This window comes from Acanthochromis polyacanthus, chromosome 21, assembly GCF_021347895.1.
Source record: "Acanthochromis polyacanthus isolate Apoly-LR-REF ecotype Palm Island chromosome 21, KAUST_Apoly_ChrSc, whole genome shotgun sequence".
Lineage (NCBI taxonomy): Eukaryota > Metazoa > Chordata > Actinopteri > Pomacentridae > Acanthochromis > Acanthochromis polyacanthus.
In genome coordinates this window covers 13,068,352-13,095,768 of record NC_067133.1, presented here as the reverse complement: position 1 = coordinate 13,095,768, position 27,417 = coordinate 13,068,352, and the positions used below count along the sequence as shown (strand labels likewise).

At 41.0% G+C, this 27,417-nt stretch overlaps 1 protein-coding gene across 1 annotated transcript in view; it reads right to left on the bottom strand.

Moving 5' to 3' along the window:
- ppfia3 (PTPRF interacting protein alpha 3) overlaps window positions 1-21,983 on the bottom strand; it is a 39,764-nt gene extending 17,781 nt beyond the window's left edge. Inside the window, 16 exon segments of the mRNA XM_051941259.1 lie at window positions 383-576; window positions 2,538-2,706; window positions 3,224-3,303; window positions 3,410-3,472; window positions 5,070-5,201; window positions 5,365-5,448; window positions 6,198-6,332; window positions 6,515-6,608; window positions 6,709-6,761; window positions 7,245-7,337; window positions 7,415-7,543; window positions 9,353-9,412; window positions 9,496-9,735; window positions 9,884-9,985; window positions 20,201-20,828; window positions 21,814-21,983. Coding sequence (XP_051797219.1) covers window positions 383-576; window positions 2,538-2,706; window positions 3,224-3,303; window positions 3,410-3,472; window positions 5,070-5,201; window positions 5,365-5,448; window positions 6,198-6,332; window positions 6,515-6,608; window positions 6,709-6,761; window positions 7,245-7,337; window positions 7,415-7,543; window positions 9,353-9,412; window positions 9,496-9,735; window positions 9,884-9,985; window positions 20,201-20,548 — 1,976 coding nt within the window. The 5' untranslated portion in view covers window positions 20,549-20,828; window positions 21,814-21,983.
- Window positions 21,984-27,417: the final 5,434 nt, after the last annotated feature.

The window sequence follows — 27,417 nt, the reverse complement described above, 5'->3', positions numbered from 1 at the left end:
AGTGTTACTTCTTACTTTTTATTCTACTCTTACTGTACCTGACTCTTTGTATTTTTCCTAATGTATCGTACTCTTATTGCTTTTCTGTTGGGCACTGCATTTATATCCAGAATTTGGCACCAGAACTTCTTTTGGGATTATTAAAGCTCCATCTTATCTTATCTGTCTTATGCCTCGGCATCAACACTCTAATAATTTATCACCATCAGACCTTCCAGCGCAGCACTTTTTCTTTCAGCAGTGTTCGAGAGGTGTTGATATGTTTATTATTGAGGCTGCATTAGGTGTTGGAGTGGAGCAGGCTGCAGTATGTAGGGAAGTGTTTCTCACATTCGCACTTCCCTGAATCCCCTCCCTCCCTCCCAGCTGTTCAGCGCCTCACTTGATCTCCTTATTGATGGCCTCCAGCTGTTCCTGCAGCATGATGGCCAGGGTCTGCACGTCAGTCTGTCCGCTGGGCGACAGCAGCTCCGAGCCGAAGCGATGATCGCCGTCGTCCTCGTCGTCGGAGCAGCCCACATCCATGCCCGGCTCGAACCCAGTCCCCAGCAGAGCCCCGCTCTCCCAGTCTGGGTACTGCACACAGACCAAGAAAAGACAACAAAGTCACCATCTGATCCCAGTCGCTAATCATTCACCTGTTTTGACACGACAGCTAGTTTTTAGCGCATAAGCAGCGTGGATTTGGGATTTCACTCTGACCTAACAACTTGTAGCTGCTGTAAAATTCTGTACAAATGAACCCATCAAGTCTGTGTGATTCCAATTTCAGATCAAGGTTTCAACTTCCATCCATTAAAAAATACCTGCAAAACTTACCACATCCTCTCTTCCTCAGATGTACTTTGTGTTTAGTGCTAATTTGCAATCATGCTCAACAACAGAGCTGCTTAGCATCAGCAGCTACTAGTTCGTGTTTCCTCTGAGGACACTAATCGCAATTTAAGGCGGCTTTCACCACCTCATCATGCATAATTCTCTATTTGTTAGATAACTTCTGTAAACACAAGGCTTCAAATAAATGCACCTAATAAACATTTATTATTCTGTTTAACTTTTGCAACGATTACTTTTTGGTAGTGAACGATAAAGTTCCAAGAATTTCTAATGCCCTCAGCTCTATAAAGCCCCAGAATTTAGAGGGTTAAAGTTGTTAAAATGCATGTTATCTTTAAAATCAAGCTTCAAAACTTCACAATTTAGCAGTCAGAAACATTAAAAAATAAAAATATTTAAATATAAAACATGACATTCCATCAGAATCCCTTTATTCTCCTCTGAAAATTTGCCACAAATAAACAGTTTACACTCACCAGATGGTGTGAAAACCAAGAAATTCTGCGATTCTCGGCGCAGCTTTCTTGGTTTTCACAGGATGTGGTCGGTGTAATGAATGAATCAGCTGTGACAAACAGTCACATGGCAAAATCAGTGACTTTATGGCTGAACTGCAGGCTGTGTTTACACAGATGAGCATAAAACCAAAGTAGAGGCCGACAGACGCATCTCCTGTCGTCTCCTCTCTGCTCTCTGTAAACACAGCCTGCAGTTCATCCGAAAAATCCCCGAATTTTTGTCAGATGACTCTCAGTCACAGCTGAGTCGCTCAGGACTTCTAAGTTGTACTGAGGAGAGCAAATTGTTTCGCTCTTTACAGGATCCATTTAAGGCAAACTGTTTATTTTTGGCAAATTTCTAACAGATATACAATAAGGTGATTTTAAATCAATATCAGAATTTCAAGCTTGGATGTGGTTCATTTTTCTGACAGACCTGCACGTCACACATGATTAGATCGAGCACAGTCCAAAGATGAATATTGTGGAAGACCTCTTTCTGTGCTTTAAAATGAAAAATATAAACATAACTTAGGTAAAAACAGCTGCACTGACTAATAACAGCGATCAGTTTCAAATCTCTGCAAATCCATTTCTGAAAGTGCTATCCCATGTTCTCCGACAGAAACCTTTGTTGAAGTCAGACCTGTTGAACTCTAACCCCAAACACATGAAAAGCATTGTGCCCTTATTATTAAAAACAAACTATTATTACTATTATACCATTTAGCAGAGAACAGAAACTGTAAACACCCAAAGAATCATCAGATTTTCTACTTTGAAATGTTTCCTTGAACTAAACATGCAGATTTGTGTAACTGCACCAAGAGTAAACTTAAAATCGTGACTTCTACATGTGTCCATTTAAAAAAAAAAAAAGAAATCAACAAACATTATCCATAAAGACAGACAGAAACAGATTCTGTAAAAAAAAAATAAAGAATCTGCACCTCTGACCGAAACCGTGAAGCTATTAGTGACTCAGCTGTAACCAACAGTAATATTAATAGTGATATAAGGTTTCAGGAATATATTGGCTGAACTGAAAACAAATAATAAATCTGTGTATCCAAAATTTTATATATCTTATTTGGAGCTCCACTGTTGTCCAAAAGCTTTTAAACATGCATCACTCAGACACATTTCTTTGCAACAAAATGAAAAATATGGACCAATACTGGCGGGGTGCTGTCGTCTCACCTTGGTGGAGTCCTCGCGGGCGGAGCTCCAGCGGGCGTGGTGACTTCGCCTGACCACGCCCCCAGCAGAAGCGTTACCGAAGGGATCCAGGTGAGTGGTGGAGCCTGCTGGGAGGGACCCGCCTCCATGGGAATACCTCAACTCCAGAGCGCTACCTGGCAGAGAGCGACTGCAAGATAAAAGGACAGATGGTTGGAGACGAGATGAAACGGTAATTATCCCTGTGAGGTGTACAAGTTGGCAACTACAGAACGATGGTACAACACACATGTAGCAAACAAGGAGAGGAATTTAAACAGCACAAAATGCCAAACCAGAAATGTGGAAATTAAAAATATGACAGAGAAACAACTTGAAATATGAAAAAGATCTGTGTCACATGGTAAATGCAATAAAAAGAGCAAAGTCTGTGAGGAAACCTGGCGAACGGAGCAGCATTTTCCCATTAACGGGTGTACAGGAGGCTAAATTAGCAGCGTTGGATCCTGCATCTGTTTGTGCAGCGAGCATGTTCACGTATCAACACAGTTTCATCCCTGAGCTGTGAGCGCTGACAGTGTTAAACGCCTCCGACGTTCACTGGCTTATCTACAACGTCTGACAAGATAAGAGACGCAACACTTGCATCACAGACTCAGACTAACGGCGGGACTCGGACTCTTCCACGATGTCTAAAAGGCACCGACCTGGAATAGGAGCCCCCGGGCCTCGCTCTTAGCTGATCCAGCTCCAGCTGAATCCTCTCCAGCTCCGCTATCAGCTGGTCCTGGACATGGAAAAAGAAGAAAAAACCAAAACACAAGAGTGGGTGAAGAACAGTGAGCATATGTGTGCTGCCTTCAGAGAGGAATGAAGCCTGGAGGTGCGGTCACCTTGTTTGCCAATAGATCATCCTGGAGTTTCTTCATGTTGGACAGCTCCTCAGATAGAGCGTTCTGCAGAGAGACCACGAGAAGTTTTTTTATTGTAAAATAACAGTGAGACGTGTTAGGAAACTCATCTTGTCAAACTCTGCACGCAATGCTGCTTGAACCTGATGAACTCTGGGCTTTTTTCAGAGTGATTCCACGACTTTAATTTCACCTCACATGTTGGATCTTGTTTTTTTTCTCCTTAGTCTCGGCTATTCAAATCTTCCATCACATGATCTGATAATGCTTGCAAGTTTCTTATATCAACCTTTATATTAGCAAAAATAATCCTATTCTTGTACTTTTACTTGCATCTCACACAAATTCTTTCCGCAGATATCTTTTTATAACTGTGTAGGAGGGATTGTCTGGAATCTGGCAACATTAAAACCAACATGGTGGGATATTTTATGACTAAGAAAATTGGAGGAAAAAAAAGCAGCTGTCATTATTCTATTCACTGAAGTGTGCTCGTACTTGCAGAGGTGGCAAAGCAGGCAAATGTTTGCAAATATCTGCCTTATGTTGGAGACTCTGCAGGAATTAGCTGTGATTTCAACAGGCAAGGGCGAGTTCTGCTGCTTATTTTGATGTTAAATAAGAGGGACTTTGGGATTTATTTGCAGAAGTTTCTCAACATTATCACTGAAGTACATACAAACATGTGACCCTATGTGATAAAAGCGTCACTCCAAGGCTCCAGTTTCACTCTTTCTTGCAATACGCTCCATGTTTCTGCATTGTCATGTTCACAAGTAATTAAAAAAAGATAAGAATTTGTAATGCAAAATTAACCTGTGCAATTTAATGCAACTTTATTCTCATTTTACTTGTGTGTAACAAGCATTCTGCAGCCTGGGAATAAATGTTTAAGCTGCAACATTCTGCTGGACGGTTTAGAGTTTAAGGTAGCTGTGCAAGCATTCATAGTGACGCAAAGGAATACATTTTCAAGCAGGAAAAAAAACAAACAACTTAACTACCTTGTACCCTTTAGGAAGCACTTTATTGTGCTGTGCAGTAAAAAGAGGGGCAACTAAGGCACATTATTATACATGTTTTTAGGAAAAGCACACTGGTTTGGGCCTATTTTGAACTAAATCGTTATGTTTTCGCTTCCAGAAGTTAGATTTTATGTTGCGAAATCCCAATCACAACATTTTGCAGTTAAATTTGCCCTCTTTGTGACGCTAACTGTTTAGAAAATGCTGTCTGGAATAAAGAGTAAAGAAAAAAAATGGGGGAAAAAAGTGCCAATCAGGTGCACAAATGAAAGTAGGTTAAAAATAATAAGCTGTAACTACATGTTTTGTCCAAGTTTTACTCCATTTTCTACAACTGGGTGAATTTCTGCATCTGTAAAGAGCCCCAATAAAGAGCTCTACAAATAAAAAGGACACAAAATAATCTAATGTTGGTGAATTTATTTGACTCCAAGAATTTCCTCAAGTATAAACTGGTCACCTGCTGCAGGGCAGAAGATTCAATCCTGACAGCAGGAGTTCATCTAAACTTAAGGGTAAGATTTTTATGGTCTCATTTCTGGGGGGTGGAACATCTTAGTGCAGTTAATGAGGTTCAGCTTAAGAAAAGGAAGCTGTTGGTGCTTTGCTTCGGTCACCTTTTCCTCCAGCGCCGCCATCCTCTCCTTCAGATGGAGCTGCAGCCTCTCGTTGGACTCCGACAGCAGCTTGTCCACAGTGTCGGAGAGACGCTTGTTGTGTTCATCGTTCATCCTCTCCCTCTGCCTCGCCTAGGAGCGGAGGGAGGGGGAGAAACCAGGAGGGGAGACAAAGATTTCGATCTGAATGTGCAACAGTCAAACAGAGGGTTTAGAAAATCAGCGCGCCTTTGTGTGGCGTCAAAAACCCAACAAAAGGATGAAGGCAGGGAGACGGAAAGCGAGCGTGACTCACCCTCTGGAGCTCCTGGTTCTTCTCCTCCAGTTGCGCCTCCATCTGTCGCAGTCGCTCCTCAAAGTTGCCATGACGCTCCTCCGCCTGATGCAGAGGAAGCAGGGTTAGAGCGCCGATACAAACGAACACAAAAGGAAACAGCTTGTTGACCGACTCCACCAATTAGTTACGTGCCTGTACAGATCACAGAGCAACGGGGGAAGTTTGTTTGCCCGTTTCTTACAGAGCATTAATCTTACGCTTCCACGGCAGCAGTCCTGCCTCAACATGCACCAAGAAACTGAAGCCATTTAGGAGATTTGAGCGCAACTTTGTTGGCATGAGGGGAAACTGTGTTTACTGTAAGTTAACAAGAAGTGCAATAAAACGGGACGAGACGAGCATCGCAAATTAGCAGGCTGCGGTGTGTGGCATCAGTTCCTGCAACATACTTGTTTCTACACAAATTAACATTAAATAAATAGATCAGTCAGTCGTGAGGAATTCGTGCGGCGTACAGTTCTTGACATGTTGAGCGCCAGAGGATCAAACAGCGGCGAATCCGAGCTGGCTTTCATCTCACATCATTTGCTTATGAACCGCTGGCACAGCCTGGTTGAAATATTTGATATTCATTTGTCACTTGACGTGTTGTGTTTCGATTCAGTCGCTCATGAATGCACAGAGACTCACACATGCATGTGTGTTCATGCTTACACCTGCAATTGTGTTTCTGCACAGGATGCGTTTGAGCACAGGTAAGCACAGATTACTGCTAATGGGGACGAAAAGGTCAGTGAACGCTGCAGCTGGTGGTTTCGGTTTGTTGACGTGATCAGCTGATGGAGACGCACCTTGTTGAGTGCCGCCACTCTCTGGGCCAGCTGGGCCTCGATCTCCGGCAGCGTCTCGGCCCTCTGCAGGGTTTGCTGCAGCTTCTGCTTGGCATCATCCAGACGCTCCTGAAGCTGCCGGTTCTTCTCTTCACTCTGCAGGATGACAGGGAGTGGAGATGAAACTCTGAGCACGAGGGAAGATTGCCGAGGGCAGCAGAGATGATTAAAGCCACCAGAAAAAAACTGATGGCTCACTCTGTGTGCCAACATGGAACGAGGCCAAGCTGCCAATCAGGAACACGGACACACACGGGGATGAAAGAGTCGTTTCCCACCTGTCTGTAGAGGGACTCCTTGCTGGCCAACTCGTTTTCCAGTTTGTCTTTTATGTCGTGGAGAGACGTCGCCTCCCTCTGGGCGCTCAGGTACCTGCAGACAGACGGAGGGTTGAGGGGAAAACCATTTGGAAGAATCACTGGGAGTTCACGGAGGGAAGAAAGCAAAAAAAAAAAAAAAGGGAAACACAAACCTGCGTTCTAATGTGGTGATTCTCTCTTCCATGTCTTCCCTTTGACAGAGCGCCTGGAAGGGGAGGGGGGGGAACACAAACAGTAAAGATGGTGAAACAGAAAGGAGCAGACGGGGAAAGCAGCAGAGGGCAAATGTTAAGTTTACAAGTAGGTGTTGTTCTAAGGGAATTCACGGCTCTTAAACCGCTGTTATCTGAAGAATGATAATGAGTGGTTAATTGTTGTTGTTGACAGATTTCAGGCTTATAGAGTTGCACAAGAGGCGGGGGAGAGGGGTGAGAAGAAGCTGTAAACTGGCTCAACCACCTCTTGTCCCAAAATGCTCTGCAGGCCTTTCAATCAGCATCCAGCCTGCTGATTAAAAAAACACAGAAAAAAAAACAAAAAAAAAACGCCTGCAGCTCCACAGATGACATAGTCACCATGGCGACAGGGCCGAGGCTGGTTTGCGGTGGCCAAGTCGGCAAACGGTTTTGTTACCATAGCAAACTGTGTTGCATGTTTCCTAAACAGAATGAACTCGACAGCTCCTCACCTCCTTCACGTCCCTCTGCAGCTTCTGGTTGGTCTCCTCTGACCGGGCGAGTTCCCGCCGGGCTGACGTCAGCTGCTCCTCGATCTCCCCGACCTGACGGAAGGACGAGCATCTGTTTAGTTTGCTTTAATGAAAGCGTCAGACCGTGAGAGCATCTCTGAAACGCCTACCTGTCGGCACATGAGGGCCAGTCGCTCCTTCAGCTGTCCCAGTTCTGACCTCTGGCGCTCGATCTCACCCTCCCGCTGCCGGTCGATGTCGCCGTCGTCCAAGATGGAGGACGGTCCGTTAGGGAGCCGCTGATTGAAGAGGAAAGGTTCAATTACCAGATGACGATAAAGTTTTCTTGAAAATTTACTTACAAAAGAAGTTAATATGACATAACAAATTCCTACAAATCATATTTGATTTGAGCTTATTATCAGAATACTCTTCACATAAATTAACTAGAATATATTCAAGATCATTTCATCTCAAATCATCCAATTTTTAGAACAGTTTCTGCTCAGTCATCCATGATTCACCTGAATTTTTAAAGCATAAAATCTGGATATTTATAAAGGCTTTTGGGAAATTTCAGCTTTATATGTCAAAAGCTTTCAGAGACTTTTAAAAATTTCTGGTTGAACATAGTATTTAAGATCACCTTACTGCCCCATACGTGAGAACAAAATGCACTTTAAATTACAATGTTCTTTTCAATATTGTTTTGTCTTTTTGTGTGTAATTGTGTGTCTTGCTTGGTTGTCCTTTTTTTAAGCTGCTTGTATGCCCTTTGTTAATTGCCCCTTGGGAAAAAAAGTTATTTTAATTGAATTAAACCACTTTCAGTACATTTTTTCAAATTAAAATGAGGCTGTCTGAAAAACAACATCTCAGTATCTATTATTACTAACTGTTAAAGATGAAACCCTGAAATTTCCACTGCTAACTCTCATCACGCTATTCAGTCAGAATCAGAATTATTAGAAAATGGACAAAAATACTGAGAGATCTAAAAAAAAAAGAGAGAGAGAGAGAGAGAAACATCTTAAATCTAGATATATTTGAAAAAAAACATTTTGAAACTCCAGAAGAACCTCCAGAGCTCTGTCACACTTGGATTAGGATGTCTACTACTCTTTTTGTTTTTGTGGTACAACATACTACATGTGGCTGAGCAGATATCACTGGTGTTGTTGCTCATGTTTGCTCAAAGGTGGGATCTCTCATGACAACAAAAGCTCTCACTGATTGCAGCAAGGTTCCATTCCCAGCTTCTAAAAATAGAAAACGCTGCATAACTTCTTCCTCACTGAATAACTTGAGTGCTGTTAAACAGAGTTCAGTCCAGTGACTGATGGCTGGAGGCCACATGGCCGCAACACTGATCTCAGAAAACACTGAATATAGACTACTAGGGCTGCAGCAGCTTCTGGTTCCTGATCCAGCAGCTGATCGAGGAGGGAGTTATGCAGCATTTTGGATTTTACATGCGAAGGAGTTCAAGTGGAAATCACCCAACATTTCATGGAGGTATGTTGTGTATTTAGTTGGTATTTCGACCACTTTTGCCCAAACTGAAGGATGTCAACAACCACGGGGGAGGTTCTGATGACACCAAAGGATGAATTTTATTTCAATCATATTACTTTTCTATTTTCATTTAATTTGGTTTTTATGCAAAATGTCTCAACAAGTGTTGGGTTTATTGGCCGTGAAATTCTGCACTTTGGTAATTGTCTCTCTCTTCAATTTGTCCATTATGGACTAAACTCTAGATGACCTTCCCATCAGCCTTAGCTTTAGTTTTGTGAGGGCTGATTGCAAAATGCTAGCATGATAGCACACTAAAGTAAAAGTACTAACCCCAACCCTAGAGTCTTGAAGTACAATGGTGGGAAAAATTTTACCATCCAAGCGTCAAAGCATGACAGAGCCAGTAAAGTTCATGTTTTTGTGGCGAGTTTCTATTTGCAGGTTATTCTCAGGTTTTGTCTGCAGGACTGTTATGGATCAGGATGGATGTCAGAGCAGGAACCATGTGGAGAAATGTGATTTTGTCTGTGTACAATCAGCTGACTTTGTCTCAGCTGCTTCTTCATCTATATTTCTGCACGTTAATTCACCTCCTTGCCGTTGTCTAGTCCCTGCTGCCGCCGTTTGATTTGCTCCCTTAAAGATACAACCTGAAACAGAAGAGAACCATCAAAAAGACTCCGTGATTCGGTCTCTAAGCTGCAGAAAAAAGCAAACAGAAACAGGAACTGACCTCCTGAGAGGACGACTGCAGCTCCTCCTCCAGCACCGCCACCCTCTCCAGAGCCACCCGCAGCCTCTCCCGGACCTTCTCGTCCAGGGCTTTGTGGTGCTCGAACAGCGACTTGAGGGCTTTAAGGACCTCCACCTCGCTGGAGACGCCGGCCTGAGACTGGGCGTGCCGCTTCCCCACCGTCATCCTCAGGCTGCGCTCGTGGCGGCACACCAGGCACTCCAGATGTTCGAGCAGCAGCTGGAAACACATGTGGTTCACATACAATGAGACCGGCGGAGCCCTTGATGCGCCTCAGATGATTTTTCTCATGTGAAGCCTTTCAGAACAGATCGAGCAGCGTGCCAGAAACAGAGCAGAATGCTGAACAGACGTAGAGTGTACTGACTCGTGTGTTGTTCCTCTCTGCCTTCAGCTCGGCGATCTCCTCCTCCCTCTCCAGCAGCTGCTCCCGGCAGAGGTTCAGCTCTTTGGTCAGCACTGCAAACTCCTGCAGGGTCACAAGAGGGAGCTGTTATCGACGGAGAGCTGCTGCTTCAGGGCATCAGAGTGGAACTCATCCAACTGATCGCAAACACTCATCCAAACTGGAGCTTGTAATGGAGCTGTAGTTTCACACATTCACTTAAAAATGATTGAAGTTATGACAAAGGTTGAGCTGGTGGGTTTTAAAGGTGGAGCAGTGAGTAAAGAAGTTGGGTGTCCAATCAAGAAATTAAATAATAGCATAAATCATTGCATCACAGCTGCACAGACAGATAATATTGGTATTTTTTTCTGTAGTTATTTCAATAAATTCCCACAAATCTGTTGCTGCTGCTGATTTGTTTTGCAAGATTGCCACCAAAAATGAAAAGTTTGGTACCAAATTCCAGGTTTTCCCACATTAACTGCACTGAAAATGTCTCAGCAGGATGATATTCTTCTAACTTCGGCCAATGAACCCCAAAAATAAGATAACACATACTGCAAAACTAATAAAAGCTTTGACTGCTTGATGTTGAAATTGTACTGTTAGTAAAATGTTTATTCCTGTTGTTGCCGATTGTTTTAAATGTTGGCTGAATATGGCTAAAACCCAAAAAATGTCCCAAATACTAAGAATTTTGTAACCAAACTCAGTGTTGACTGAAAATGTCCCAGCAGGATGTTACTACTTCAAACTTTGGCCATTTATTCCCATGAATAAGAAACACACACCACAAAACTTCAAAGCAAACCAGAGGGTCCATATTTTCCATCACGTCACACAGTACAGTTAACTAAAAGCAGATCAATTCCATGAGAAAACACAAACATTCCTTCACAGAATTTAAAGGCATTAAATAAATGCATGTTTGCACAAAACTGCAGCTACATTTTGTTGATTTCTTTCATTTTTTGCACAACACTTTTAGATCTTAGCTGGTTGCTTTTACAGGTGGAGGATCAGAACCAAGCAGAGGAGGGAAAGTTTACACATTTCATGTCTTCTGGCTGCTTGGCGTTGAATTTGCACTGGTATTAAAGTGTTTTTATTCTTCTAATTACTCCTTTAGGGGATTTTTCTGCAACATTGCTAAATGTTGGCAGACAGTGACTAAAACTAACATCTAATGTCATGATTACTGAACGTTCTGTTACTAAACTTCATGCCACCTTCATTAAAAAAATGTCCCAGCAGGATGTAACCTCCTTTAACTTTGGACCAGTTATCCAGAAAAATCAGAAACACACATCAACAAAGCGTAACAGCAAACAAAAAAACTCTGGGCTGTGGAGTTTAAGCTCCATATTTTCCATCACCGCACACAGAGCAGTAAACTACAGACAGATCTTGATTTTATTAGCAAACGTTCATTCACAGAATTCAAACACGTGGATAAAAAAAAAAAAAAAAAACAGCACCGTTCTCTGGTTTTACTTTCCCCACATGCTCTGCAGGAGGCTTCATCAGCTTTCATTTCTTTCCCACAGATCACCATAAATGTGGTTTAACTGGTTGGTTCTACAGGTGGAGGATCAGAAACCAGCACAGGAGGAAAAGGTTTCACATTTTATGTCTTCTGGCTGCTTGGATTGGTAACGGTTGGTAAAACTGGTTTACTCCTGTAATTGCAACTTTAAGATAATATTTTTTCTACATGGTTGGAAAATGTTGGCTGGAAGAGAGTGAAACCAATAGATTGGTCAATATATAATTGCAGGATTTTTTGCATCATAGTTGACATTTTCACTGTTTTCAGGCCTAAAATCAACTACAACCAAACACCACATGGCATTTTAGAGAAAAATTCTTCTACAATATTACACAGACAATTGAAAAAAAATTGAAAACTGTTCATAAAGATACTATAGTAAATCTGTTGACGTGATAAATCCACCCTCGACTCACACACTACTTTATATTAAATAACTCAGAAGGCCTTGGAGTCTTGCCAGTCTTTTCTTCAGGAGGAAATGACATCATTTTAAGCAGGTCATGTGATCTAGAATTAACACACTTCCTTGACAGGTGTTTCTGTAATGGTAACTTAGTTGAAAGTGATTTCTCAGATGAAGATACAATTAGTTATTTCCCACATAAAATGTGATATACTGCCAAAAAAGAATTATCTGTCATGATTATCTCAACTTAATAAAAAGAACACAATCAAAATATTTTTTAAAAAGCTCATTTTGTTATCGTTTAGCTAATTGGAAGGTGGTTTTTATTAAATTCGGATGGTTATTCAGTTGACATTTTAGTGATATCCATTTTTTATTAATAAGTGATTGTTTCCATAATAAAAAAAATATGGAATTTGTAAAGACATGATCATACTGAACTTAAAATCATGTATGTAAGATATATCCCATGGACGTCAAAAGTCCCTCAAATACATATTGACCCAGATAATTTTGCAATATAGATACAGATAATATTGAAATTTCCTTCAGGGATCAATGAAGTCATTCTATTCTAATTTCAAAATAAAGATGAAGAATTTTTTTTTTACTTCTTCTGATTTTAGTTTGTTTTTATAAATAACATTTAATTTCAAAGACTTCAGACATTCAGATTTTTTATTTCAAATTCACTACAACGAACATGCTAAATTGCTCTGATACTTTAATATTCATTGGTGCCGTTTCACTGGATTTCTGGAGGAACTAAAACTAGCAAACAATTCCATAATTGCTGCAAATTTTGTGAGCAGACTTCACGGCAACCTGACCAGAAATATCTCAGCATGACGCAACCTTTTCAAGAACAAGAAACCAGCAGCGATAAAAACCTACAGAAGGTTTTACTGCAGCTTTCTGTGAATCCAGAGTGCAATTAACTCCAGTGAACAATCTGGCAAAGCTTGATTTCATTAACGAACACACACATCTAACCAGGAAGAATTTACCATTAAGGGTAATGTGCACATAAATGCACAAATAAATCTGGTTTCCCATGTTTGCAGAAAATCATCAGACAGCAGATAAACATGTGGTTTAGCTGGTTGGTTTTAAAATGCACCGAATGTTTCCACAAAAAGTAGAACTCAGCATGCTAATGCTGATATTTTTACTTCCATTGGTGCCGTTTCAGTGGATTTCATTCTTCGTGGTGGATAAAATTCAGCCAAAACTAGCAAATAATTTCATAATTGCTGCAAATTGTGTTAGCAGACTTCATGGCAGCCTGACTAGAAATATCTCAGCACGACGTAACCTTGCTTACGATTTTCCAGTTAATCCTAAAGAAGAAGAAACCAGCAGTGTTCAAAACCGACAGCAGGTTTTACTGTGAACCCACAGCGCAATTAACTCCAGTGAACAATCCGACAAATCTTGATTTCATTAACAAACTGAGACTTTTGGCCTCGCAGGAGGATTTCGTGACATGAAAGAAAGTTGCACAGGAATGCAGCAGGAGCCGACTCACTAAAAAGGCGTCTAATCTTTGCCATATCTACCACAGCGCTCCTGGAGCCTCACGCCAGGCCTCCATATAAACTCTAACAGCCATGTTTACAGCTCGTGCTGCACCTGAAATTGCTTTAATTGCACAACGAGCAGAGGCGTCGTTAAATCCTGGAGGTTAAACAAGCACGAGAGTGACGGAAATGAGGTCAGCGCCGTGCGTGTAACGTCTTATTTCCAACTGACAGCAGTCCAGCTGAATTGTTGTGATTTTGTGCAATTTACTCCAATTATGTGTAATTTGGAGGTTAGCTACATGATAGTTTCAATTAAAATCCGCCGCCTTTAGTGTAACTCTACGGTATCCATGGCAACAAATCAACTAAGAGAGGCCTTAAGTTTCTGCTTTGTGCCCTCTGATCACACACATGACTGCAGAGTGCGTTCTGCGTGATCGAGGCGTGATCCGGACCATGTGAGCGACTGATCACGTGTGCTTTTCTGGAAAACTCTTACGCAAAGGAGGCACCGATGCGTGGTCGCTGCTGCTGCCATCTCAGCCTCACGTTAACGGCCATCAGTTCACCCCTCACGGCGTCAAAACAGGCGCCTCGCACACCTCTTCCAGCCAAAATGCATCTAAAAAGTACAGCGTGTACAGTCAGAAACAGGCAGGGAGGAGGAATCGGAGGGTGAAAGGAGGAAGAGGCTGGTTTTTGTGAAGATGGAAGGGGAAGGATGAGGAGAGGAAATTGCCGCGTGCAGATGGTGCCGAGAAAATCTAAATTCTGGGATTAGCTTGCGTGAAAAGATGGACCACCGATGGCTTCTCGTCTCTCTTCTTCTGAGTCTCCCCCTGTCATGCTACATCTAAAACAGCCACCTCATTAGTATGCAGCAATATGCAAATGTGCTTGATTTGTTAGTCTCTGTGTGTTTCATGTCACCAGGTTTTTTTTTTTTCCTTCTTCTCCTACCTCTCTGTGCCATGCTGTCGCTGCCTCCATCCCTCTCCCTCTCTCTCTATTTTTCTCTCTTGGCAACGCACACAGACAAACTCGGTGAACTCATCTAGCGTCGACTGTATCGCTCTGATCCATGTGTTCCTCGATCTGTGTGCTTTGCCTGCAGATGTGTGCGACGTATTGATCTGCTCTCGGCGAGCTAATGTGGCCCTTTAGCGTCCGGTAGCTCCCTCCTGTTAGAGCCACTACGTCTGTTATTTCATTTTGATATTTCAGGCGTAGCGACGGAGGAAAATAACAATGAGGAGGCATCATGGAGGCCCGAGGCGACCAACAATGACTCCAGCCTGAAAATAGAGACGGAGCTCTTCTGTATTGAGTGGAATTACAACACGATTAGCTCTCAGGCGCTGGATGGGGGATAAGATTGGCTTCTGTGCTACAGGGGAAACATTCTGCCATCGTCTCCAGGCTCCAGGTAGCTGCAGTGTGCGCCTCATGTATTAACTTTACATTACAAACCCCAGAAGGCCATTTAACACAGATTATTTTGGCTTAATTTACCTTCAGAAAATCATCAGAAAGCAGCAAGTAGTGGGTTTAGCTGGTTAGTTTCACAAAACACATGATAAAGCTGAGTCAAGCTGATGTTTTCATTTCTATTGGTGCCGTTTCAGTGGATTTTCATCGACTTGGAGGAACAAAAACAAGCAAATCATTTCAGAATTACTCAAAATTTGGGAACAAACTCCATGGAAACTCGAACAAGCATATCTCAGCATGACATAACTGTCTCTAACACAAGCATTTTTAGAATCCCTAAGCACATTTTAAAACCATCTTTATGAAAAAAAATGATCTGTCAGTAGATATTTTTTCTTTTTCACCAATTTCTCTCCTTAATCTAAACCAGAACCGTTGCTGGGAATGACATCCCTCCAGCTGTGCAGAACAGGAAGCTAAACTGCTGAGTTTACTGTCATTTATATCAATAGACTTGTTCTGTCTTCCAGTGTTTTTCTATATTTTTATAAAAATAATTCATTAGTATGCTGCACTGATAAATTATTGGTTACTTCTGATGGATCATTTTGAGGATTCTGCAAAAAATAAAAAAATAAAAAAATCAAGGCAAATGTATGTTTTGTTCATCACACTTCAGGGTTTTCCAAAGACTACAGGTTTTTAAAATTTTATTATTTACTGGATGATTCTTCAATCGTCCAACATCGTCAAGTAAAACTAAACCGCAGCTTAGACGTTTTGGTACATTGTAAGTGTTTTGGAATTTTTACATTATGTGATGGTCGGCGCTGGTTTGTCTGTCCGTCTGTCTGTGCGCAACATTACTCAAAAACGGACTAATGGATTTGGATGAAATTTTCAGGGCAGTTCAGACATGACACAAGGACCACCTCAGTAGATTTTGGTAGTGATGCAGGTTATAGTCCGGATTCATGGATTTGTTAAATCTCACATTCAACATGAGATGAGTTCATAAAATTGTCCTGTCAAAATCTTAAATCACTGTCCTGGTTTTAGCTTCAGATCATTTTCAATATTGAGTAATCAACTATGTGTTTTCTAGATTAATGAACTAATCAATTCATCTTTTGGTCTGTATGTTCAACACAATATTTGAATATTTTTGAAACAAGCAGTAGATATGGGTAGTTGAAGCTGTTGTGTCATTAGCTTTATGAATTTATAACTCATTGTCTAACAGCTACACTTCTGAATATGCCTCATTTGCTGTAAATACTGAACTAAAGCTCAACTTTACAAATCATGTCACAATGTCAAAAAAACTTGCAATCAAATATTTTACACAAATTTCCATCTGTGTGGTGCACACCCTACTCACTCAGCTGCCACAATTCATCTTAAACAGGTTTTAAAGAGGCCAAGATAGTTTGCACAAATGTCTGATTTTATCCAGCCAACAAGTAAAAATCCAAAGATAATCAGTTTTCTGTCACAGAAGGAGAAAATATCAGCTTTAGTGACTTCATTTCCTTAAAGTTTCTCTCTGGTTATTGATGAAACCCCTAAAAACTCCTCTATGCTCATCAAAGTTGTTTATTTTGACCTTTCTTCCATCAAAGTATTCTTTTCCTGTTTTAAAATGACGTGCAGAAGTATGAAGTTCCTGCTTCTCTCTGCAGCTCCAGCACACCAGCTCACCTATAATCTGCTGTAAAACTACTCTGAGCTGCACAATGACGAGTTATAATATCGGAGTCATTCAGCCAAACATGCTGAAACTCAAGAAGTACGAAAACTTGATGATCAAACAAACTCTGTCAGTTGACTGATTCATCAACCATCACAGTCTACTGTGATATTGTGTCGTGTATAAAGTCTGACAGTATTTTCTCTCAGCTGACCACCAGAACTGTTGAGTTCTTTGTTCAGGTTGCTGCAGTTTAAACGCCCCCAACAGGACGATAAAGCAGCTCGACTCAGCGCCACCTGGACCGACTGCAACATTAAAATCCTGCTTACAGGTTCACACATCAATAATTCAACACTGTAAAAGGAACCATTTTCACAGAGGATTTTCGTTACGAGGAAACCTTCTGCTGATAACTGTTTACTGTGACGCCGCTCTGATTCTCAATGAAAAGCAACGCTGTCGATTTTCAGCACGTTTGTACATATTCAGGCTACTTTTCTAAATAGCTTAGCTTCATAGTGTTCTTATTTAAGAAGCTAATTCAAAATGTGCGACTTTAAGTATTACCTGAGACATCAAAATATAAACTTTATGTACTTCATGTATTGAAATCACGATATAGGTCATTCCAGAAATGGAGGACATTTAGACTTCAAAATTTTTGAAAAATATACCTTCTCTTTTACAATTTTCTGCTACACATTTATCAATAATTAGCAAACTATCAAAGGCTTGATTGTCTCAGCTTACACATCAACGGTACCATTTTTATTCCATGTTTTACTTGTTGCTCGCTAACCCTGCTCTAATCGAAGTAACAGGATTGCTAATCCATGCTAATGTTAGCTTTTTCTCAGCAGCAGAAGCTAGATATTTAGCTAGCTGTTACTGCTGACCAAGAGGACAAACTGACTGATGGAAAAAAGTGACAAGAGTTTGTCTTATCCTGATAATATGCATAACAGGTTTGCATGAGGTAGAGTGAGACATTCAGTCAAGGCTGATAATGTTATGAAAATATCAAAAATAGAAGATAGGACAAAGCTTTGCTCTACCCATTCTTTGAAAACTGTTTGGTGATTTTAATTCCAGTGTACCATGTGATTCACTGTTTTCTTCTTCTTCTACCAGCTAAAAAGGATCTACTAACAGGGTTGTTGTGGGACACACGTTACACGCACAATAATTATTATTTTAAATATTATGTTGATTAAAGAAAATGTCCCCAAATTACAAGAGATATCAATGAAAAAAAATATCCAAAAAAGGAGATTTACATTTCATTTTAACTGTTTTATTTGAGATTCAATTTGGTCATCAGTGGAGTGGAACAAGAGAAAAATGGCATTTTAGGGGAACTCCAAACTTATTTGGTATTTTGAAAAAAATTTCAAACATTCTGTTGTCCTAGTTTTTTAGATTTGGTCTCAGGACAAGTACATTTAAACAACTGTATGCTTTAGTATTTTGTACATGGATTATTTGAAAGTGATGGGTGGGACGTAAAAAGTCCTACAATTCTGAAATGGTCCATATTTTTTCAGTGCATTTATTGTCTGATTAATTATCAATGAAGCTGGCTGTCAATTGTGGATTCGCTGCTCACCACTGTAAAGTTACACTGATATTCTGCTGTAAAATTCTTATGTTGTTGCACATCAAAGATCCCGTTTTCTTTTTGCAGCAGCAGCAGATGCATCAAACTACATTCTAATTTAACTTCTCCTTCGGTTTGCACCCATGTGTTGATCATCGCACTCTATGACATCATCGTATCAAACCACTACTCATACAACTAAATATCACTCATATGCAGCCGTTTTATCTTGACACACTCTCTAACAATTAAAGCTAAATCTAACAGTATCTTTCCTGCTCTGATAAAAACATAAAATGTAAGGATGCTTGCCCCGATTCATGTACGTTCCACATATGTAGCACTGTATACTGTGCTGGTGTATGATATGCAGCATCCTGGCTACAGAAATATGTGCACACAGAGTAAATATTGTACTTCTGGTTGCATGTTTGACTGTGTTCGGTGTCTGAACTCAGTAAAAAGCTGCGAGCAGGTTCAGGCTTCAAGTTTGAGTGAACTGTCCCTTTAGTCAAAACTAGAGTTTAGGAAGCACGTGTTTTCTTATCGATGCATTTCCATGGATGATTTTGTCATTTCCACACAAATAACTTTCGGAACTTTCCTTTAGTCGCACATTTTTTCCGACCTATTTCACTTTAACCCTCTGAACCCTGAACAGTTTCTGTTTTGCTGCTTTTTACTCACTGAGGTTCGTTTTCTGCTGCAACATGAAGTCCTGCACCTCTATGGAAACAGAACAACGATAAATAGAACTAGAGAGAACGAGAACATGTTTTTGGTTCAGGATGATACAGCTTAAATGTAATAAGACTGAAAAACCTGGAATCAATATGCACATTTTCCAAGTGTCTACAGCTGTTACCAATTGCAAAAGAAAACTGTTAAAATGTTGACATTACATACTATAGATATTTGACTGTTTCCACTTTAAAGCCGTTTCCACAGTTGTGTACTGCACTAAACACTGACTCCTGTCTGCTCTGTTGTTTGTCATATGACTGTTAATCACAGCTGAGTCACTAACGGCTTCACAGTTGCGCCAATGAGGGCAGAATTTTTCTCTTTTTTTTACATAATGTGGTTATAGCAATCAATCTACTTTTGATAAATTCGAGCAAAGTCAAAAATTGTCTTGTGAAACATGGCACACTAATAATACAATACACTACAATTTAAGTCATTTCTTTGATTATTTTATAAAATGCTGTTTCTAACACAACGACTGCACAGTGGCTTGGTGGTTAGCACTTTCACCTTGCAGCTAGAAGATCTCTGTTCATGTTCCCGCATTCCTTCTTTCTGCATGGAGTTTGCATGTTCTCCCTATGCATGACTGGGCTTTGTCCGGGTTTTTCGGCTGCCTCCCACAGTACTGAGATTTACTGGTGATTCTAAATTGCCCGTAGATGTGAATGAGATTGTTTGTCTCTATGTGTAGCCCTGTGATAGACTGGCGACCTGTCCAGGGTGTCCCCTGCCTTTACCCTAAGTCAGCTGGGATAAACTCCACCTCTCCAGGTGGTTAATGAGGTTTAATGAGGATTAAGCGGCATATAGATGAAGGATGGATGGATGTTACCAACACTGGAAAGATTTCGACTCTTACAGATACTTTACTTTCGACATTTTTACACTGTTTCTGTAGTTTTCTACCATATTATATACTTGTTCCTGTCTAGTTTGTGTAAACAACCTGCAGTTCAGCATATTTCGGTTGAAAAGTCAATGAATTTTTGTCAATTGACCGTTTGTCGCAGCTTAGTCAATAAAGTGCTCACAGTTCCCTGAAGGAACACAGAATTTTTTGTTTTTTACAGAATCTAGTTTGAGCAAACAATTTTTTTATGGCGAATTTATAAATTGATTTTAATGGAATGTCATGATTTTGAGTTTGGGTTTGGTCGTTTTTTTAGATGGAACAGCACATGACACATGAGTAGCTCAGAGACGAGCGGAAAGTTGATAATACATGATTTTTAGGGTTCAGAAGGCCCAGTAGCTTTCCAACACTAAACATGAGACAGATGTTCCCTCCACAGCTGGCTTTGTGAGCCTAACTCAGCTTCGTGTGACCCCATAAACTCCTCGTACCTGTGGCAGAGCGATGGACAGCTGTCTCTGGAGCGACTCCTTCTCGTGGCCGAGCTCTCGGAGGCGGAGGTGTGCCGTCCCCAGGCTGTCCTGCGTCTCCCTCAGACTCTCCAGCAGACGCTCCCTCTCCGTCAGCATGTTCACCATCAGAGATTCCAGGTTCCCGGTGCTTCCTCCTTCATCTCCTCCTCCTCCTCCTCCTCTGGGGTCCCGGCTTCCGTAGCCCCCCATGCCTCCCATCCCACCACCCATCCCTCCTCCTCCACCGCCGGCCGGGGAGGACGAGCCGCCGCCTCCGCCTCCTCCGCGCCCGTCCTCCGAGATGGTGGGCATCACCTCGCACATCATCTTGACTCCCGGATCTGAGGCTCGTCACACCTGAGCGAGGAAACGCACGACTCCTGCTGGCTGTGGAGGTTCTCTCTCAGTGTTGTGGTGGTGGTGGTGGTGGTGGTGGAGAGGGGGAGAAGGTGGGTTCGTGAGTGAGAGAAAAAAGTGGGGAGACGGTGGAGGGTGGCAGGGTTGGGGAGGGGAAGGGGTGAGGTAAGGGTGTAGGGGGTGAGGAGGGAGAAGTGCAGGTTTGACCTCCGACCTCCGGGCCCAGGATTCAATGAGCTGCCAGATAAACCTGGAAGGAGAAGACAGCGAGAGGTCATGCATTTTGGCCACATCACGTACGAATGTGTCTCCAGACAGGCTGATCCATCCCATAATCACTCCAGAGTCACATCCAGACACACTGAAGCCACATATGTACCTATTTTTGTGCCTAAAAAAACACTCCCAGAGCTATTTTGCAGCACTGCTATCTCTCTATCTCACTGACTTTGCATCGCTGGAGTAATACATCCATCTGTGCATGTCTCGGCTTTATGTATCCCATAATGCTAATAATGAATGCGCATGATGCACGGAAATGGACGGAGGCTTCTTTCACCCACAAAACGCCAAATCCAGCAGCAGCAGCATCAGGCCTGGAGGTGAGGAAGAGAAGCTGCGGGGCTGTTTCTTACATTTATGTGGAGGAAAGAAAGAAGGAGGAAAAAAATAGGGTGTCATCATGAATTGTAATTACGAGAGGAAATCAGGTTCTTTTTAGCCCATTTTTAAAAACATCCCGCCCGGATCTGAAGGCTTCTAGTGCTCGGGGTGTCGGCACACAGAATTAGCAGCTGTCTGGAGGAACTAAAAGGCCCAAATTTTAAGGGGAAACGGGCGATTTAGTTGCGTTTGAGGCTGAGGCAGGATCTCCTCACACCGCTATCACATCATGGTGGGAGGTGCCAATCATCCTGGAAATGATGGAGGCCTAATTAACGAGATTAAACCGGCTGATATTACACAATGGGATTAGTTTCTCTCCTCCTGATATGATTAACCCAAATGTCGCGGAAATCGGTGCGCCCTTTTGGCTTTATTCCGACTGCAAGGCGTCTATTTCCTATCAACACCCCGCTGCCCCCCCACCCAGGGCGCTCCACTCCAACCACCCCCCCTCCACCCATAAAAACAGCTGGACGGTCTAACGCACGGTGAGGATCTGCGCGCCGCCGCCGCCTCACATCAGCAGTGCATTTTTCGGGGGGAGCTTTCTCATCCACCGCGCGTCTTACCGTCTCCATGACGGACAGAGGAAGGACGGAAAGGCGCATCGTCGCCGGTTCACTCCATCAGAGCATCCGAGAGACGGAGGCTGCAGGTTATCCCCGTTCCAGCCCCGGTTACCAGCCTCCCCTCTTCCCCTCCCTCTCTGTCAGGGAGCGACGGCGCGGATCAGCTGCTGCGTCGAGCGGAGCGCAGGACGCACGGGAGGCTTCCGGTCAGGATGTTCACAATAAAAGCCGGGAGTCGGAAACACGTTGGAACATGCAAGAAAATGACCAGAAAGTCAAATACATACTTTACAGTATTTTAAGTGCTTATTTTGTTAAAGTGCCATTGTTAAAATTGCGTTTTTATTTATTCCAGTGATGAAAAATGCACCGTTACTGCAGCGAAGGGAGAAATGCAAAAACGAAAAACGGTCATTCCAGAATTGGAGGACATTTAAGTCCCATTCATTAAATTTCAAATAATCCATGTACAAAATACTAAAACATGTAGTTGCTGTATACATTTGCTTGTTCTGAGACCAAATCACAAAAAAAAAAAAAAAACTGGGAGAAAACAATATTTGAAAATATTTTTGAAAATATTAAATAAGTCTGGAGTTTCCCTAAAAAAATTTTTTTGGCCCACCCCCCTGATGACCAAATTGAATCTCAAATGAAACTGTTAAAATGAAATTTAAATCTCTTTTTTTACTATTATTTCTATAATTCATGTCTCTTGTATTCGGCATTTCAGTGAGGGTGGAGTGGTGTGTTTGAGGATCACAAAATATACGTAAGAGACATCATTTTTCTATTTTGGATCAAATGTAGTTATTTTCAAATATACAACTGTGTATTTTCTTGTGTACTTAGAGAGTACTACCACATAAAAAAAAGTTCTATCAAGCTGCTTAAAAAACTGAATCTACACATATTTTTAAACACATAAGTAGCCCTATGCATGGTGTTTTTATTTTTTTTTAAATGGTGTTTCTATTAAATGGCTTTGAAAACACTGACATTTTCTAAAAAGCATGCCAAAAAAGTGTTTTATTTTCCTTATGTTATTTGAAATAAATAATTGTTGATGTGTACTTTTTTTTTTTAGCTTGGCCATTTTACCTTTACATACATCTAAAACTATTCAGATAAAACAATGTCAGAAGGAAACATCCCACTGTTGCTAGCTATCTTTTGGGCAGACGTATTAAATCCATGAAGAAGCAGAAAGGTTTGTAAATATTTTTTTACAGGGCAGTCTGTTGCACACAGGTATAATGACAGTGACTGATTGTGAACCCATATACGCACTAATTGTGAGAAACAAGAAATGCATTATAATTTCTAGAATGCTATAAAGCTGAGACTTTATTTTGAAGACACTTCCTGGTGCTTTAGCCCATCTTCCTTCTGTTTCTGTGTGCCTTGACCTCCTCCCCTCCTTCCTCTCCTGCTCCTCCTGAAGATGCTGCTCTTAAAGAAACAAGCTTCATGAGTCAAACCTCCCGAACTCAAACTCACCTCCAGGTGCATCCTTCTATATTAACATCTTTAAACAAAAAACAAAACAAAAACTAAACCTCATAATCAGAGCAGCTAAGCATGAAAGTCATTTTCTCAGTTTATTTTCTGTATAATAAATATAAGACTCGCCAAGATGATTGAACAACTGCATCCTCTAGTGTCTGAACTGTGGAAACGCAGTGCAATGCTACAAGGTTTGAGGCCAAATGTTTAAATTTAGGGAACACATTATCATTTAAGAAAACAACAACAGCAGCACAGGGGCCTTTAAAATGTCAGAATCAGTAATGAACAACCTAAAAATTTTAGCTTTGGTGGAGTTTATATTAAAAGAAGTCATCTGTGGGGAATATGAAGCTCATTAGGAGGTAAAATTGGTGGATTCAAATTAATTAAAAATCAAAAAAAAAAAAAGAAAAAAAATCTACTCACCCATGATGAGTGTCAAGACTTAAAGATAAGAAAGTACCTACCTCCCAGTTAGCATCAGTGATCAGAGCAGAGGGAGGCAGGTTTTAGGCCCCTGAGCGTGGAGGAGGAGGTGCAGGAGGTGACGTAATGTCATCCACAGAGAGCCACAAGTGCATCCAAATTAAATTTGTACAGTTTGAAGGGGTAGAGGAAAGAAAGAGGAAGAAACAAAAAAGACAAAAAAAAAAATCAGTGGAATCTGCACTACTGCTGGTGAACAGTGAGGGATTGTCACCAGACAGCAGACACATCAGATCCAGATGTAAACACCTGGAAATAAAAGCTGAAATGTTGATCTCGTTTCATATTCATCATTTGATGTCAAACCCAATATTTTCAGTCTACAGCAAAGATAAAAGAATTGGCCTCACTGCTCCAGTAGTTTTAGAGGGGAGTTTATATGCTATATGTTCTTTTTGTGGCATTACTGGGATGTCTAACCTTCAGTGTAAAGAGTGAATTACACTTAACAAAAATAGAAATGCAACACTTTTGTTTTTGCTCCCATTTTTTATTAGATGAACTCAAACTTTTTCCACATACACAATATCACCATTTCTCTCAGATATTGTTCACAAATCTGTGATAGTGAGCACTTCTCCTTTGCTGAGATAATCCATCCCACCTCACAGGTGTGCCATATCAAGATGCTGATTAGACACCATGATTAGTGCACAGGTGTGCCTTAGACTGCCCACAATAAAAGCTTAAAATTCAAAGAAAGTCCAGATAAGAAAAGTCAGATACATTTTAGACGAGCCCTCCTATATGTTACGGCCTCTTTAAAAACTAACAAATTAGGCTAAACAAACAAAGAGACCAGCAACATATAAACTGGACACAGACATGGCGGGTGAGTTGGTGAAGGGGAAAAAAAAAAAGAACAACTTTATTTATGGATAATCCAACTAACCAGTATAGAAAGAATGGTGAAAGGAAAAGGGCTGTAGCTGCTGGCCAAAAGAAACAAAAGAGAGGGTGGTGAACATGGCTAACCCCACAATGGGCCCTCAGACCAGTCACCATCCCCAACTAAACTGCCTAACCAAAAATAACTGCTACGAAAGGAAAACAGTGAAAATAGGACTACCAGCAACTACAGCCAAACTAAAACAACAAAAGCCAGCAATCTAAACATGCATGCTGGAAGAACAGATGAAATGCCTGAAAAGAGAAAAACTTTGTTAACCATTGTTAATCACAAAATGAAAACTTGCACAAACACAAAAAAAAACCCTCACGCATCTGTCCGGGGAGGACATGTGGCTTTGTGGTGCTCATGCCTCTGCTCTGCCTGCCGCTCTCTCCTGCCTCCCCAAATACCCTCCTCCTCCCTAAGTGCTAACAGCACTCAGGTGTGCTGCAGCTGCACAGGTAAAGGGAGGAGGGAGATCAGAGAGAGGCAGCAGCCAGCCACACGTGACTCCGTTCATTAAATATGGATTAAGATGAGGCCTTCAGATAGCGGTCAAGCTTCAACTCACTATATGTCAATATGTGTTCAGGAGAGGTGATCTGTCTGAATCTGAAAGAACTCCAATCAGTTCAGTTGATTGGTTAGATGGGTGTTTGTGTTGTGAGGAGATTTACCGTCAAAGGAGAAGAGGAAGGAAGGAGAATAGAAGGATCCTGAAGATTTTTGAAAAGGAAAACTCACCTGAAGTCCAGCTGAAGCAGCTTCGTCCATCTCTGCTTCATGGATCAGCTCTTCTCTGAAGCTCCTTGATGTTCAGGAAGTTTCTGTAACTCCATCTGATTCTTGGATCGACTCTGTTTACTTTCATACGTCACATTTTTAGAGCAGACTTGTCCAGAATTAGACTCCAGGTCTGTCCTCTTTGCCTGCTCTCCCTCCTCCATCTGTTCCCCTCCATCAGGCCTTTGTTGGTTTGTTCAGCTCACTGGTGCGTCTGATTTATCTTCCCCCCCTTTGTTTCCTGTCCAGGTGATAAAGGACTCTTCTGTACATTTTCTCTCCCAGTCACTGAATGAAGCTCCATTCAAAGTGCAGATACTACATTTGACATATTTTATGGCAGTGATGGAGGAGATAGATGTTTTACTTAAAGCAATGAATGATATTTAACTGAAAAAATCTTCTAGCACAAGTAAAAAACAAAACTGCAGTGAGAATGTTTCAGTAAAATCCATGAAGAGAAACAACTTTTCCATGAAACTCTTTGTAACTTTTCTTAACACCATTAAGTGAATACAGCTTGAATTTAGTTTTAAATTGATCAATGTAGAAATATGAGCTTCAATTAAACACAATATTAACATTTTTATTTCAACGCAACTCATCAAAATAGCATTTGTAACTTTAAAGGTTTTTTTTTTAGCTTTTGGGGGCAATCGTGCAGTTAATTAAGTATAACTCTTTTTAAAGTGTTATGGAGTAAAAGGTGTATAAATGTCATGAAAATAAAATATGCAAGCACAAGTATCTGCTCAAGTACAAGTACTGTTTCTACCTAAGAACAGTGACTAAACAGTGACAAATTACTGCTACTGATGAGAAAATACACTTTTTTGTACATAGAATTTGAGGTTGTGTTTGAATGACAATATCTCAAAAACTATTCAACAAAAAGCCAGAAATTTTCACTATTATTTCTCAACATGCCATTGATTCAGTATCTGCAATATTTGACAAGTAGCTCTGATAATCTCTGATCATGGTTGAGTTGAAAGATGAGAAAAAAATGGAAGCGTCGTGAAAAGTCCCATGGTGATCTTATTTGAACAGCCTTTAACTCATCGAGAAGTTTGAGCTTTAATGCTGAATATTTACTTGACAAAATGTGCAATATTGTGTCTCTAAAAACTGTATTATAAGTCGTGTGTTTCCACATCACTGTGCAGTACCAGAGTTTACCTGAATACGGCCGACTCACACTCCTGCATCATGTCTTCACAGAACCAGCGACAGTGTTGACAGCTGCAGATCCACAGTGTTGGATGAAATGTCAGAGCTGCTGGCGAGCAGGATGCCTTCTGCAGAGCAACACAACACAAGATAGACTGACTGCCTGCAGAAAAATCAAAGTCGCAATTAAAGTAGATCACCAAAATAAGGGTCTACATGAATAAACTGTTCTTTTGCTTTAAGTTATTTTTTTTAATTTCTTTGCACATTTCTCAGCACATAAAGAAAACAGTAATCATAGGCATTTAAAAATCATTTTAAAGTTGCTTTATTTCAATTCCTGGCAGTCATAAAGCCACTTTTCTCTATAAATTCATTCGATTATATTATTTTATTAAAGAGAAAGGTTTATCAAAACATGAAAGATTTGCTGTTGTTAATGTATGATGCGTGTAGTTCGGCATGCTACCTGTTTAAAAATCAGCTCTAAAAATAATATAGGTATCCTATGATATCATTTTATTGCTAAAACCTGACTTATCAGGAATTGAATGCAGTGCCAATAGTAGCAGTAAGAGGAAAAGTGTGATCTGTTTTGTCCATGAATTTCTGCTAAAACTGAAACAACAGTGTATTTTGGAGTTGGTATTAGCTGGAAGGGAAACATTTTAAACATATTTCTGCATCCATAATGTCACTTCAGGTCACATCTAGGGAGGACATGGAGGGACAAATGTATTGATACACAGTAAATATTAAAACTG